Source organism: Hemiscyllium ocellatum, chromosome 22 (assembly GCF_020745735.1).
Source record: "Hemiscyllium ocellatum isolate sHemOce1 chromosome 22, sHemOce1.pat.X.cur, whole genome shotgun sequence".
NCBI classification, from domain to species: domain Eukaryota; kingdom Metazoa; phylum Chordata; class Chondrichthyes; order Orectolobiformes; family Hemiscylliidae; genus Hemiscyllium; species Hemiscyllium ocellatum.
The window spans coordinates 46,063,846-46,079,322 of NC_083422.1; the positions used below are offsets into that span (position 1 = coordinate 46,063,846).

At 40.7% G+C, this 15,477-nt stretch overlaps 1 protein-coding gene across 3 annotated transcripts in view; it reads right to left on the reverse strand.

The window, feature by feature from the left end:
- Nucleotides 1–326: 326 nt before the first annotated feature.
- rrp12 (ribosomal RNA processing 12 homolog) overlaps nt 327–15,477 on the reverse strand; it is a 51,585-nt gene continuing 36,434 nt past the window's right edge. For all 3 annotated transcript variants that reach the window (XM_060842143.1, XM_060842146.1, XM_060842144.1), the window contains 12 exons: nt 15,174–15,279; nt 14,824–14,931; nt 14,253–14,410; nt 11,864–11,955; nt 5,564–5,719; nt 4,101–4,267; nt 3,123–3,230; nt 2,528–2,577; nt 2,110–2,182; nt 1,004–1,077; nt 740–822; nt 327–581 (listed from right to left, as the gene is read on the reverse strand). In XM_060842143.1, the coding sequence (XP_060698126.1) occupies nt 476–581; nt 740–822; nt 1,004–1,077; nt 2,110–2,182; nt 2,528–2,577; nt 3,123–3,230; nt 4,101–4,267; nt 5,564–5,719; nt 11,864–11,955; nt 14,253–14,410; nt 14,824–14,931; nt 15,174–15,279 (1,281 nt within the window). In that variant the 3' untranslated portion in view covers nt 327–475. The remainder of the gene's footprint in view (nt 582–739; nt 823–1,003; nt 1,078–2,109; nt 2,183–2,527; nt 2,578–3,122; nt 3,231–4,100; nt 4,268–5,563; nt 5,720–11,863; nt 11,956–14,252; nt 14,411–14,823; nt 14,932–15,173; nt 15,280–15,477) is intronic.

The following is a 15,477-nucleotide window of genomic DNA, read 5'->3' on the forward strand; positions in this document are numbered from 1 at the left end:
CACCACTCAGTTTTCTGTTGTCTACAAACTTGGCTGTTGTACATTCACTTTCCTCTTCTGAGTTATCATATATATTATAAGTAATTGAGGCCCCCAACTCCATATGTCGACTGATGCTCACACGATGGAAACTGAATACATTGCAGATGATTTTCCGAAAATACTATGTCCAGGAGGAAGGTTATTCTGGAAAGCAGTAACTATGGCCAGAACCTACTCTTTACAGGATTATTATAAATTCCAACAATTTGAATTTCATATCATATACCACGCAACTGAATTTCTGAACCTTAACCTTGGGAGATCAATGAAGGTGGCACTTAAAGGAAGTTCTGTAAGTCTTTAATATAATTCCATTAACAGAAAAATAAGATTAAGGATTTAAGATTCTGAATCCAGACATCAAAGCTGACAAATTGGTAATAAGTCAGTCACTGAAGTCTGAAATAGCAGCAGCTTCTCCCAGTCAATCAAATCATCGCAGTCTCCGTTTCTTCTTTTGTAATCTACGACCGGCCTCTGCCCCTTTCCGTGCAGCTCTAACCAGGCCCTTGAACTGGCCACAAATCTTCGCCTTTTTCCTTCAAAGGAAAAATATATATTGTTAAGAATAAAAATTTAAAGCTAGGGGGAATGAGAATCATTGCAGCTGTACAAATCATTCTTTACACTGATTGAGCCAACAATGCATCATGACCCCTGTGTTCATAGTAGTTACCCAGCAGTAAGAAAACCACACCTTCGATTCAGCTGTGATTTGTTAAGTGGGACATAGGCAAAAGGATCCAGCTTCCCTTTCTGTTTCACATCCCCTCGTCCTTTCTGAAGAGAGATTAGAATGTGTCAGATTTAAAAAAAAAACAGATGCTGAGATGGAAAAATAAATAAAATCATTTGAGAGAAAACAACAGATATTAAAATTAGTTTTGTGCCATTGAAATTAACTACAATCACAGAGTATCAGACATGGTTAATATATCAAGTACACAAGACTCACACTCACCGTTGATTTATACTCTGCACCATTCTCTCTATTTCTCTTTGAAAGTGTCTGCCTGTGAATTCCAGAACCTCCAGCTGAAACATTCACAAACAAGTAAAGGTGAGATTGGGAGTAGGAGACAGCAGAGAAACAAGAACAAAAGACCTTTTCATGCCCACTCTGTAGGCCATCACTCTTCCCCACCCTTCCTTCCTGATGATCCTCACTAACCCCTACAAATACCTTTACTATACATACACATCTTTACTGAGACCGCTCCCTCTGCTATGACCCACCCTGCAGACCTTCAACACACCACACACAGACCACCAGCTCCAAAAGACCTTTTCAAACTGCCCAAAAACTATTCCCTTTGAGACCAAAAACACACTGTAATAGGCAGAACATCCTTTACTTAATTGACATGATTGAATACAATAATAAAGCATGAGAAGTAGTGGGATTGAACCCTAACTGAATAATACCTAAGTGAAGAATGTCTCCTTGTGATTGAATGGGAACTTGGAAGTAGGAAGGAAAGTACTTGAGCTGACATGAGCCATATAAGATCTAAAAGACCTCTTGCTGATCTGAGGACAACTTTTTTATTGAACTGGAAACTGAGGTGGTGAACTTATAGAGGTTTATAAAACCATAACAGGCATGGTCAGTGTAAATAAACAAGATCTTTTAGCTGGAGTAGGGGATTCTAAAACAAGAGGGCATAGGTTTAAAGTGAGAGGGGAAAAGAAATAAAAGGGAGCCAAGAGGTAACTTTTTTACGCAGAGGATAGCATGAGCATGCTATGAGCTGCCAGAACAAGTGGTGGAGGCTGGTACAATTACAACATTTAAATTTGAATAGCAAGGGTTTTGAGATATATGGGCCAAATGCTGGCAAATGGGACTAGATTAGTTTAGGTTATCTGGTCAGCATGGAAGTGTTGGATTGAGGGGTTGTTCCCTTGCTGTACATCTCTATGAACTTTGCTGTGATCTTCCATGTTATTAAATGACAGAATAGGTTTAATATGTCCTACAGAGACATCAGTTTTATTTGCAGAGTGCTGTGGAGGAATGTGACATAGACAGACATGGAAAAGGGCACAGAAAACCTTTACACCTACCTTTATAGCTTGAATCTGTCTGCATCTCTTCATCAACATCAGCAGTTTTGAATTTTTGCTTCTGTGCAGCTTTCTAAATAGACAAATTTTCAAAAATTAAATGGACACTGGGATACAGAGTCAAATAAACTGAAAACGGAGGGTAGGTGGGCAAGATAGAAGCTGGGGCTTCTGGGGACTGGGGTGGAGAAACAGAGGTTAGTGTGCCAGAAGCTAGCAGTTGTCAGGTTAGATCAGGATGGATCAGGGAGAGGCTGGTTGTGGTGGGAGAAATAGTCAAAGACTACATGGGAAAATGCAGGAGTATTAATGACAATCAGGCTTGCACTCGGGCAGGGTTTGATGATTAAGTGCTGGGGTCTCACCGTCACTGGGACATTGGTAACAAATTTCTGATGAAATGAAGGCAAACACTCACAGTTTTCACACCAACTTCTTCCAAGATTTCATTTGCTTCATCTTCAGAGTCTGTTAACAGAGGAATTTCCACAAACATCAGCATCAAGTTTACTTAAGAAAAACCAACTCAGCGAGTGACTGGAAGACGATAGGGCATACCGCCACCACAACAAGTGAGAGTTATCCCATCTCAATTGAGATTCCTTCCCATCGAGAAACAATGCAGTTCCATTGAAGAGCACAAGAATATTTTAGCATAGGAGATCCCATGTAACAACCTCCTCCCCATCCCCAAATAAGAAACTGCGCAATGTAGACATGAAAATCTAAGTGACAGAATATGCAGCAAGTTTCCACCAATCATCACATCGTCCATCCTGCTGCATTCGCTCTGTTTCACAACCTCCGAGTGACAATGAAGAATTTCCACTGGAGTTTGTTTGGTGAATTAGCAATGCACAGAATAGCAATCTGACTGGAGGACACGCCTTGAGCCGCCCTGGCCAGAGGGAGTTGTAAAAAGTGGGGAGGTCTCTTATTGAACTATTCAAAGGAGGAGGGCATCTTCATATGAGACTCAGTGCAGAAACAGCAAAAATGTCCACAGTATTTACCTTTAAATTGTTCATCCTTTGCCCCTTGACTGATTACCAATCGGCCATCTGACAACACTGGGAAATCGTGTTTAATGCTTGCTTTCTTCTTCAGCTCTGGTTTAGTGGCTGGAAGAAAAAGTAGTCAAGATTGAATGAGATAGAAGAAAAACCCTATCATTGCCAATTAATGTTAGTACGCAACTTATTTGCCCAATGACACCTCTCACACACAACGGCACATGCACGGCCTCCCAACTATCAACAGCACAATCAAGATACTGTCTTCAAATGTATTCTGGTCCTATGCTCTGGTAGTTACTGTATTGAAAACCTGTGCTCCTCCCCAACTTCACTACTTCCTGCTTCCACAAGAAATGCACAAATAGAAGCAGATGTCAGCCATTTGTCCCTTTTAGCCTGCCCTGCAATTCTATAAAATTATTTGTATTGCAAATTCCACATTCAGATATAACTCCAATAACCTTTGATTCCCCTACAAAAGTCTACAAACTCGACCTTAAATAAGGAGACCAATACAGCATAATATTCAAAACTCACCAATGCCCTGTATAACCGAAGCATAACATCCATATTTGTACGTTCCTCTCATCACAAAGATACATCTCACTGGCTTTCTTAATCACTTGCTGTATCCTGTACATTAATGTTTAGTGACTCAGGGGCTATAATACCTAGGTCACTTCAAACTTTGAAATTAGTCATGTCTTTAAATAATACTGTGCTTTTTTATTCTCCCTGCCAAGTGAATTTTACATTTTTCAATATTGTACTCCATCTCCATGCAAACTCGTGCCCTCTTCACAACACACTTTGCCTGCTTTTGTGTAGTGGCCCCCTTCCCTTCCTGGATTCTAAAGAAATGCAGATGAGGTGGGAGAGTACAGGTGAGTGTGAGCATGAGCAGTAGCAATAGCTAATTTCACTGAAAGCAGATTGAGTGGCCAAATGGTGTGTTCCTACAACTTGTATTCTTACCCAACACCCTCTGTGCCACTTTCTGGTCCAGAAAATTGAGGGGTTCATCAGCTTCCCCTTCCTTCAGCCAGGCAGAGCTCTTCTGGACAATTTGCTTCTTTGTCACTTTCTCTGCTTTCTCATTAACCTCTTCATCAGAATCAGACTCGGCCAGAATCTCTTCAATACTGAAAAAAAATTATACAAATAAACTAAACTTCACAGTTGCAAACCACCCAAGTTAGACTGGAAAAGACCACATATGCTAGATTCTAGGCAAATTAGGGTGGCGTATCAGAGTCTGACATGGAAATAATGTTGGACAGACTAGGACCAAGAGAAGGGTCAACCTTTTCGAAAAGAGATGAGGAGGAACTTCTTCAGCCACAAAGTGGAATTCATTGCTGCAGAAAGCTGTGAAGGCCAAGGCATTTAAGATAGAAATAGATAAGCTATTCATTAGTAACAGGATCAAGTGGTAAAGGGAGAAGGCAGCAGATTGGGGTTGAGAAACATATCAGCCATGATCGAATGGTAGAGCAGACTCAAAGGGCTGATAGCCAAACTCTGCTTGTATCTCTTACGGTCTTACATCGATGTGGCAATTGCACTGTCTACGTTGGTGGCAATCACAATGCAAGTGTTAGAAGGTTGTGGATCCAAGCCATACTTGAGAAAGGAGCAAAGACTCTAAGTTGATACCAAGGAGGCGCTGCCCTGTCAGATGGTCCGTACTGAGGGAGCGCTGTACTTTGGCTCATTCAATGAGAAATTATCTAATAGCTGTGAACTGAAGATAAGGAGGGGTGACTAAAAGAGTTCCACAGTCTAAGAGAGATGATAACACACTCCAGCTTGAAACAGAATAATTTCACCATTCCAAAGTAAAAACGTACTTAAGGTTTATACAGAAGTGCAATAGGCCACCTCTGAAGCTATTGTCAGTTCTAACACAATACCTTTTGACCACAATATTGAATTCACAGTATTTAATCTCTCAAGCATCAAAAGAAATGCTCTCATTGCAGTTTGTAGGAGTTTAGTCTGGTGAAATTGGCGGTTATTGTGGCTGGATCTGAACAGTTTTTGACTGGCTGTACAATACTTTGGAATGCCCTTGAGTTGTGAAAAGAGTCAGAGTTTGAAGTCACAGTTTTTACAGCAAGCAAGACGACCTTTCAGCTCATCCTGACCTCAATGGTCATCAAGCATCTATCTAATCTTATTTTCCAGCACTTGACCCATAGCCTTGAAATCTGTGCTGTTTCAAGTGATCATCTAAATACTTCTTAAACATCTTGACGGCTCCTGCACCTATCATCCTTTTAGGCAGAGTTCCATTGTGGAATAATACTATAAACATAAGTACAATAAAAATACAAATATTTCTTTTACTAGCCCATGTGATGAAGAACACAGACCCATGATCTCCACACTGTGTAGAGTTGTACTAAATCACTCTTGGCTTATTTTACTCCTCTCACCTGTCCCCATTTTGTTTTGGAGTTTCATCTTCACTTTCTGAGCCACTCTCAGCTCGTTTCAGAGCTCGTTGCCTCTTATTCCGGGCCTCTGCTTTACGAATGTTGACAAGCACTCGATGGTACTCCTCTGGAACCATGCTGTCAATCATCTCGAATCTGAAATGTTGGTGATAGGGATGTGGGTGAGAAGCACACCAGAAGAGAACAACACAGATTCTTCAAATTCACAATCTCAATGGAGATTCTCAAAACTGATAACTAAGTTAATGAACAAGCAACTCAGTAATCTGTAGCACCTAGTTCAGGATTTAACCAATAGCTGCACAGAGCTCAGACACGACTGATTTGAAATTCACAACAGTTTTAACAGATTAGTTTACTCAAAACTCTTCGTAATTAGCTCTGGGTAAGCTAAGCAAACAATAATTATAATACTGACATCTACCCAACAAAATTAACAGGTAAAACCATAAAAAAGGTTACAACACAGAAAGAAGCCATTTGGCCACCATATCTGCACTCGTTGAATAAACTAGGTACCCATTCTTCATCTCACTTTCTAGCATCTGGTCTGCAGCCTTGCTGTCACAGTACTCCTAGTGCTGATCCAAGTTCCTTTTAAACAAGTTGAGGGTTTCTGACTCAATCACCAAACTGAGCAGTGAAGTTCAGACACTCTCAACCCTCCGAGTGAAAGCATCCTCTTCTGCTAATCACCTTAAATCTGTTCCCACTAATTACTAACCCCTCTGCCACAGGAATCAGATCTTTCCTGTCCACTCCATCCAAGCCTTAATTATTTTGTACACTTCAATTAAATCATCCCTCAGCATCCTCTGTTCCATGGAAAACAAGCTTCACCCTTATTCAATCTTTCCTCATACCTACAATTTTCAAGCCGTGGCAACATTCCTGTAAATCTCCTCTGAATTCTCTCTATGGTAATTACGTACTTCCGTGACCAGAACAGTATATAAAACTCCAACTGTAATCTAACCAGTGATTTGTACTGTTCCAGCTCTTGCATTCAATGTCTCATGCAATGAAGAAAAGCATCCATATGACTTCCTTGCCACTTTATCTATCTGTCCTGCCATCTACAGGGATGACCGGACATTTATTCCAAAGTCCCTCACTTTCTCTACCCCTCTCATGACCTTCCAGTTTACTGTGTATTCCTTCAGTTGTTTGCCTTCTGAAAACGCATTCACACTCACATTTCCAGACTGAATTCCATTTGCCACTTCCCCCGCCACTCAGCAAAACCATTGGTTTCGTTCTGCAGTTGAAAGCATCTCTCAATAATAACCATCCAGCTAATTTTTGTTACCTGCAAATTTCCTCATCATGTCCCCCCCACTTGTAAGTATAAATCACAAACATTTACCACAAACAACAAGGGAACAAAACACTAAGCCCTATAGAATACAACTTTTCACTCCCAAAAACAGATGTCAGGCATTACCATTTGATTTCTGTCACTGAACCCATTTTGGACACAACTCATTACATTCCCTTGTATTCCATGGACTTTAAATTTTCTGACCAGTGTGCTGCACAGGACCGTGTCAAATACTTGACTAAAATCCTTATAGACATTTTCTGCACTACCAATAATCCTCCTTGTTAAAAAGACATTCAAAACATTCAATGAAGCGTGTTAAACATGTCCCTTACAAAATCATGTTGCCTATCTGTGATTAAGTAAATTAAGTAAATTAGTCCTTTCCCTCCACTTTGATGACAGCAATTTTCCCACTGCCAAGGTCGGACTCACCATCATTCAGCCTCTCCCTCACACCTTTTCTGAATGATGGTACAATGGTACAATGTTTACAGGCCTCCAAAGCTCACCTGTATCAACTAAGGACTGGAAATGATCCTCAGAGTTCCTGGCTTCCTTTAACAGCTTAACATATAGTTCATTCAGCCCTAGTGATTTACCCATGTTCATAGTCAGTCCCTCCAATATTTCCTTTCTTCCCATTATTCTTATTTTATCTAATACGTCACACATTTCCTCAAGTCTGCATAATCTCTCTCCTCTGTGAGGACACAATATTCATTAAGAACCCTCCCCAATCATCTGCATTCAACACAAATTGCATCCCTTTCCTTAGTCATCTTCTTGCTCCTGTTCTATCTTCATCCCTTTCCAAAATAATACTAAATCACCTGTATTTCCATTACCATCTGCAAAATGATCGCCTACTGCTACTTCATCTACCTGCCCAGCTTCATTTCCTAAAACCAATCCTAGAATTGCACTCGGTCTTGTTGGGTTTGTTATGTATTGGCTAAAATAGTTCCCTTGAATGCAATTCAATAATTTTGTGGTCTATGTTCTTACACACCGTTTGTATCCTTGCTGACATTTGATGTCTCGAGGAATTAAGGGCTACGGGGAGAATGCGGGTAAGTGGAGTTGAAATGCCCATTTTTGAATGGCGGAGTGGACTCGATGGGCCAAATGGCCTTACTTCCACTCCTATGTCTTATGGTTATTTGGTAGTTGAGTGTCCAATTATTACTGCCCTACTGCTTTTCACTTAGAAACTTGCCTTCATATTTGCTCCTCCACCTCTTGCCCATTATTTCAGGGTCTATAATCATTGCCTATTAGTGCCTTTTTTTTGTTTCTATCCAACACATATGGATTTAATTGATGCTGCATTTAGTATATCATTCCTTCTTAAAGCTGTAATCTGATTCTTTCACCACTAATGCACTAATGCCATACTCACACCTTTAGTAGTCATTATATTTATCAACTATCAACATCTTTTCTCCCCCAGCACTCTACAACGCTAACCGCTCCCCACCAACTGTTGCATAAATGCTGCCCCCCTCCACACTTCACTTCACCTCTAATGAAGAGTAATCTAGACTCGAAAAATTAGTGTGCTCTTTCTCCATGGATACTATCTGACCCACTCTGATCTCCAGTATTTGTAGAGTTGATCTATGGTACTCAGTGATGTTCATGTAATTCAATGTCAATAGGAGATGGTTAAATTCTCCTGTCAGAGATAGTAATTGCCTGGCAGTTTACAGGGAAACAGGAAATTAGAATGAGGAAAGAGATGGCAGTCTAGTTACATATACATTTTGGTTGTCTTCATATAGGAGGATACAAATAATGTCCCAAAAATGTTGCCAGAATGCAGGGACTAGTGACAGGAAGGAATTGAAAGAAATCAGTACTAGAAGGGAAATGATGTTGAGAAATTGATGGAATTAAAGGTCAATAAAACACCAGAGCTCTAAAATCTATATCTCAGAGCACATAAGTGGATGCATTGATACTCATTTTTCAAGTTCTATAGACTCTGCAGCAGTTCCAATGGCTATAGGCCGCTAAAATAATCCCACTATTTAAAAAAGGGGGGGGGGGGCGGGAAAGAACAAACAATTATAAACAGTTAGGCTAACATCAGTCGTCAGTGAAAATGCTGGAGTCCATTATAAAAGTTTTAATAGCAGAGCACTTAGAAACCATGATAGGATCTGACAATCAACATGGATTTATGAAAGGAAAACCATGCTTGACAAATCTTCTGGAATTTTTCACATTAGAGATGATAAGGGGGGGGGGGGGGGTCGTGTATGTGGCTTACTGGGACTTTCAGAAGGCTTTCAATAAGGTCCCACATAAGAGATTAACGTATACAACTAAAGCAAATGGGACTGGGGTAGAGTTCGGACATAGGCAGAAAACTGGCAGATAAGAAACAAAACATTGGAATAAATGAGCAGGATGTGGACTGTGCTTTAGCTGAGAAAGAATTTGGCTGTTGATTTGGATGTTTGATAACTTAAAAGATTTGAAGCTCCCTGCCTAACCTCCCATGATGAGTTATTAGAGGTTCAGAGATTACAAAGAGTTATCAGTATTACTGGCTTCCTCCAAGTGAGCTGATGATCTAGATCATCAGAAAATCAACCATCAGAAAAGGAGCCGCAGGTAGATAGGATAGTGAAGGCGGCATTTGGTATGCCTTCCTTTATTGGTCAGAGTATTGAGTACAGGGGTTGGGAGATCAGGTTGCGGCTGTACAGGACATTGGTTAGGTCACTGTTGGAATATTGCATGCAATTCTGGTCTCCTTCCTACATGAAAGATGTTGTGAAACCTGAAAGGGTTCAGAAAAGTATAACAAGGATGTTGCCAGGGTTGGAGGATTTGAGCTATAGGGAGAGGATGTATAGACTAGGGCTGTTTTCCCTGGAGCGTCAGAGGCTGAGGTGTGACCTTATAGAGGTTTATAAAATGAGGGTCTTGGATAGGATAAATAGACAAAGTCTTTTCCCTGGTGTGGGGAGTCCAGAACTCGAGGTTTAGGATGAAAGGGGAAAGATATAAAAGAGACCTAAGGGCCGTTTTTGCTCGCAGAGGGTGGTACATGTATGGAATGAGCTGCCAGAGGAAGTGGTAGAGGCTAGGACAATTGCAACATAAGAGACATTTGGATGGGTATATGAATAGGAAGGGTTTGGAGGGATATGGGCCGGGTGCTGGCAGGTGGGACTAGATTGGGTTGGGATATCTGGTCGGCATGGACGAGTTGGACTGAAAGGTCTGTTTCTGTGCAGTACATCTCTATGACTCTAAATCTATGCCAGTGGAACAACACATCATGAAAACAATTCAAGTAATATGGCCAGCTTTGCCATTTTCTTTGACTTATCCCTCACCATACTTATTTTTTAGTCTGTCTTTTGTATGAATGGGGCTGAAAATAAAGGTTTTTGGGTTATAATCAGACATTAGTTAGATTACAGTGATATCTAAATTTTGCTCTGCTAAAGTTACTGCTTTGTTGATAAATTGCTACGTCTTTGGTTGAAGCTAGACACGTGTCTATAATTGATTATTCGCAGAGTCTAGGATCGGTTATTCAAAACTTCTGGATAGGAATCATTAAGGCCAATATTGGGTTTTTGAAAATTTTAACTTTTTGTGTTGCTAACATGGAGGCTCTGTTTCTGAGTGACAGCCAGTGATAATTAGGGTACTGAAGAGATCAGAGCTTGGACCTTAGTGATTAACAAGATACATCGATGATCTGGATGAAAATACTAAATGTAGTATCGCCAAGTTCGCAGCAATACAAAACTGAGTGGGAGGCTGAACTTTGAAAATGGTGCACAGATGCTTCAGTGCGACTTGGATAAGTTGAATAAGAGGGCAAATGCATGGTACGTGAAGTCTAATGTGGATAAATGCAATGTCACCCACTTTTGTAGCAAAACAGGGAGGCAGATTATCTGAATGGTAATATGTTGGGAAAGGGAAGGTGCAATGAGACCGAGGGCCCTTGTACACCAGTCACTGAAAAATAAGCATGCAGGTGCAACACGTGTGGCAATTGGTATTCTGACCTTCACAGGATCACAGATACTTGCTGCAATTGTAAGGGGCCCTGCTCAGACTACATTTAGGATGTTGTGTGCAGTTTTGGTCTCCTTGTCAGAGAAAGGATGCTCTGGACGTACAGGTAATGCAATCAAGGTTTACCAATCTGATTCCTGAGATGATATGACAGACATATGAAGAGACATTAGACAGGTTGGATCTATATTCACTGGAGTTTAGAAAAATGATGTGCAGTAATATCTTATAAAATTGTAATAGGATTGGACAGGGTGAACATAGGAAGGATGCTCCCAATGACCATAAATCCAGATCCAAAGATCACAGTTTTAGGATATGAGCTACACCATTCAGGACAGATGAGGAGATATTTCTACATCCAGAGAGTGCTGTGCCACAGAAAGTGGTTGAGGCCAAACCATTGGTTTGAAATCAGATATATTTTGAGGGCTAACTGGATCAAAGGAAATGGGAAGAAAGCAAGAACAAGGTACTGAGTCGAATGATCAGCCATGATCATGTTGAATAGTGGAGAGTAGGCTTCAAGGGCCAGGTGGCCTAATCCTCCTCCTATATTCAATGTTATGTTTTACTATTGTTGGAATATTGTCAAGGCCGATAGGGACTTTGCAGTATCGGGTGCCTCGTTCGAAGACTGGGTAAATTAATGCTGAAGACATCAGGAAGAGGTGGCCAAGATGGATTGTACAGTCAGCACGCTTGGCTGAATGAAGATACGAATGCTTCAGGTTTACCTTTTCCACAGATCTGCTGGGCTCCTCCACTGCTGATGATTAGGATATTCACAGTGCCACCACCTCCTGTTCAGGGCTCAACTATGCACCACCAATCATTTGGCTAATGTGAAACTATATTCAGCTCTACCTGCAGGAAAACTGTTCCTGTAGTTACATTTCTGCACTTACCCAAACTTGCGTATGAATTTTGTGAAGATATTTTTTAATTTTACACGGAAATGCCGTCTCATATCATCCCGCAAATTGCCAATACTTTCCATCTGCCAATACAAAAGCAATACGAGAAAAGACTTTTACACAAAATGAATAGTCAGGTTCTAGAATTCACTGCCTGGGAGTATGGTGGAGGCAGGCATAATGGATGCATTTAGAAGACAGTTAAACAGTTAATTTGAAAAGGCAGAACATGTTGGCTTAAGGGGAGATGGCTAGAGACTGGAACTAGGTGAACTGCTCATTTGAATAGTTAGTACAGACACGATAGGCTGAATGGCCTTCAGTGCAATAAAATCCTATGAAAGAAACAGAATTCAGTAGGAATGCATTACAGAGGAGTGGAGAGAAAGGAAGAAGGACAACAACGGAGCAGAAGGATGAGAGGGAGGCAGAAAAGGGAAGCTCATAAGGAAAAAAAAGAGGTGTCAGCCATTTGACCCTTAAGCCATTCCCAAATAAATTCAATTCTTTCCTCAAGCTCATCATAACCCTCAATGCCACGATATTTCAAACGTTTATATGCCTCTCGGACTGATACTTATAGCACTCCATTCGTTACATCTCTCCAACCTGGAAAGAATCCGTTGATCCCAACACCATCTTGTGTTGGGATATCAGGATCACCTCTCTCAGATTACATGACCTACAGTATGGAAACAGATCCCTCAGCCCAACAAGTCCATACCGATCCCCTGAAGAGTAACCCATCCAGACCCTCTATCTTATATTTACCCGACTAATGCACCTAACACTATGGGCGATTGAGCATGGCCAGTTCACCTGACCTGCACATTTTTGGATTGTGGGAGGAAACTGGAGCACCCAGAGGAAACGCATGAAGACACGGGGAGAACGTGCAAACTCCACATAGGCAGTTGCCCAAGGCGGAATCTAACCCGGGTCCCTGGTGCTGTGTGGCAGCAGTGCTAACCACAGAACCACTGTGCCGCCCTGCAATAACAAATCTTCTCAAAACTCGCTATAACATTTTATATGGCACCTTATCAAACACCTTCCGAAAACCCAAATACACTACACCTATGCACTCTGCTTGATTGCCTTAAGATTTTCCAAATGGCCCGCTATTTCTTCCTGAATAATGGACTCTATCATTTTCCTAATGACAGATTAACTGGCTTATTATTAACTGTTTCCTGTCTCTTTGTCTCATCTTGAAGAGGGGTGTCACATTTGTGGTTTTTCAATCTGCTAGAATCTTCATGGGATCAAGTTGAGTTCTGGATTATTTCAACCATAACCGCCATAAACATTGCAGCCACTTCCTTGATAACTCTTAGATGCAGGTCATCAGGTCCTAGGGACTTGTCTGCCTTTCATCCCACTAGTTTATCAACTACCTTTTTTTCCCTTGTGATCGAAATTCTGAAAAGATCTTTACTCCCATTAACATCTTGCTTATTTGTCTTTGGGACATTTAAAATGTCCTCCACTGTGAAGACCAATGCAAAATATTGGCTTAATTATCTGCAAATTCTGCTTCCCTTATTAATTCCACCAGTTGCATCCTCAGAGATCCACACTCACTTTAACAATTCTGTTTTTATATACTTGTAGAAACTATTGCTGTTTGCTTTTATATTTCTTGTGAGTTTACTTTCATAATCAACTTTATGCCTTTTTTTGAAATAGGTTCTTAATCATCTGTTGCTTGTTCTTAAAAAAAAATCAACCAATCCTCTGGTCTACAACTAGTTTGTCCAGCTTTGTATACCTTTCATTAAGTTGAATATTCTCCTTGACTGCCTTTGTTAACCACAAGTGGTCACTCTTCCCCAGTTCTCCTTTTTCATAAGAGTACTTTTTTTAAAACAGTGTTTTATGAAATATCTGCTTAAGTGTCTGCCACTGATCATCCACGATTATCCCCATAGTCTATTTTCTCAGCCAGTTTGAAAAACTCTGTATTTGCCCCTCAAAAGTTGAGACCAGAGCTGCTCTCCCTCAAACCATATTTGAAATTCTATGTTGTGACTATTAACCCCATCAAGAATTCTTACATACATGATCTCTTATAAATCCATCCTTATCACACACCACTAAATCTGAATTAGCCTGCTCCTGGGTAGGTTCTGCATTGCACTCCTTGAAGAAACAATCCCAGATGTAGTCTACAAATTCACCTTCCATGTTACTCTTGCGTATCCAGTTGACTGGGAGACTGGGGCAGGGGCAGCTAGAGGTGCAGGATGAGGGAGACCGAGAATACAGTTTATTTAACTTGCAATTACTAGTCAATGGATTAGCAGCACCATACAGCTAGGATTTGGGGATGCTGCTTGGTTGCAATAGTGAGATTACAGCTTTGACTAGTGTCACTCACCAGCAGAGGTAGCTGTTGAGCCAGAACCTTTATATCCATGATGAACAGAATAACTTTGATAAAACTCAGGGCTGATTTGATGACATCACGTGTTTTGGACTGAAGCAAGAGACAGATGTTTTGAAGCAGCTGCTCAATGGTGGATACATCCATTTGATCTGAGGGCAAGAGGGAGAAAATCAGAATCATTTGTCCGTGTTGGTGTGAACTCCAACAGATCCTGCTGATGGTCACTTCCTTTGCCTCCTTTCTATTTCCTCAAGAAGTGTCCTACACAGCAGTATCTACTCCAATTCTCTCAATCCAACATTTCCTGCTGCTCCAGGAATGGTTGGTTCAAACAGCCACACAAATGAACATTTCACACTGCACCCAAGACTGATCACGTTTCCAGGATCACAGTGCACAAGATGTGGATCCACACACAGAGACTTACACATATAGTGGGAAAATAATGGTCTCACTTCTTTACAGATGATTGACAAAACTTCACTCACTGCTATACAAAAATGAAAGGGCAGAATCGAGATATATTAGCTTCAGCTAAATATTTACTTTTCTCATTCCATACCTTTGAATTCAAACACTAGCCGAGTGAGTGCAAGAACGGTGCAGCTGATCATTGTAACGGATCCAGTTAAACCAGCATATACCAATGCCAGGTACTGGCTAACAGCCTCTACAAAATAAAACACAGCTTATTAGGAATTTTACACTCACTAGCTTCTCTGCCTTTAAGTCGCAAGAATACTAACAAGGTACATCAATGGTGCTCAGGGAATGTTCCAAAATATCCTAACCCCAAATGGCCCATCATAGTTCAGCAAATACTGGTCTGCACATCTAATTAACATAAATTTAAGAAACAAGGTAGAAATTATTTATTACTAGGGACGGATGAGACCAAGAATAAAAACTCACCTCTTGAGTCTTCATAGAACCTTAAAAAGGCCTGTCCAAACTCAATTAATAAGGTGTAGCCATTTCTACGAGCTCCAATGGAGACTTCTTTCATGCAGATTATAACCTTCAGATTAAAAGGTTTCCTGAATTAATTCTGTGACATGTCAAAGATCAACATCGTGAAACAACAATCCATACAGTGACGCAAGGGGCCAGTCTTCATATTACCACATTTTCTACAATTCAGTCTAAATTGCTGCATTATGATTTGGAACAGCTACAGCTCAAACAATGGGATCGTTCTCTGATGCGATTCAGTTAG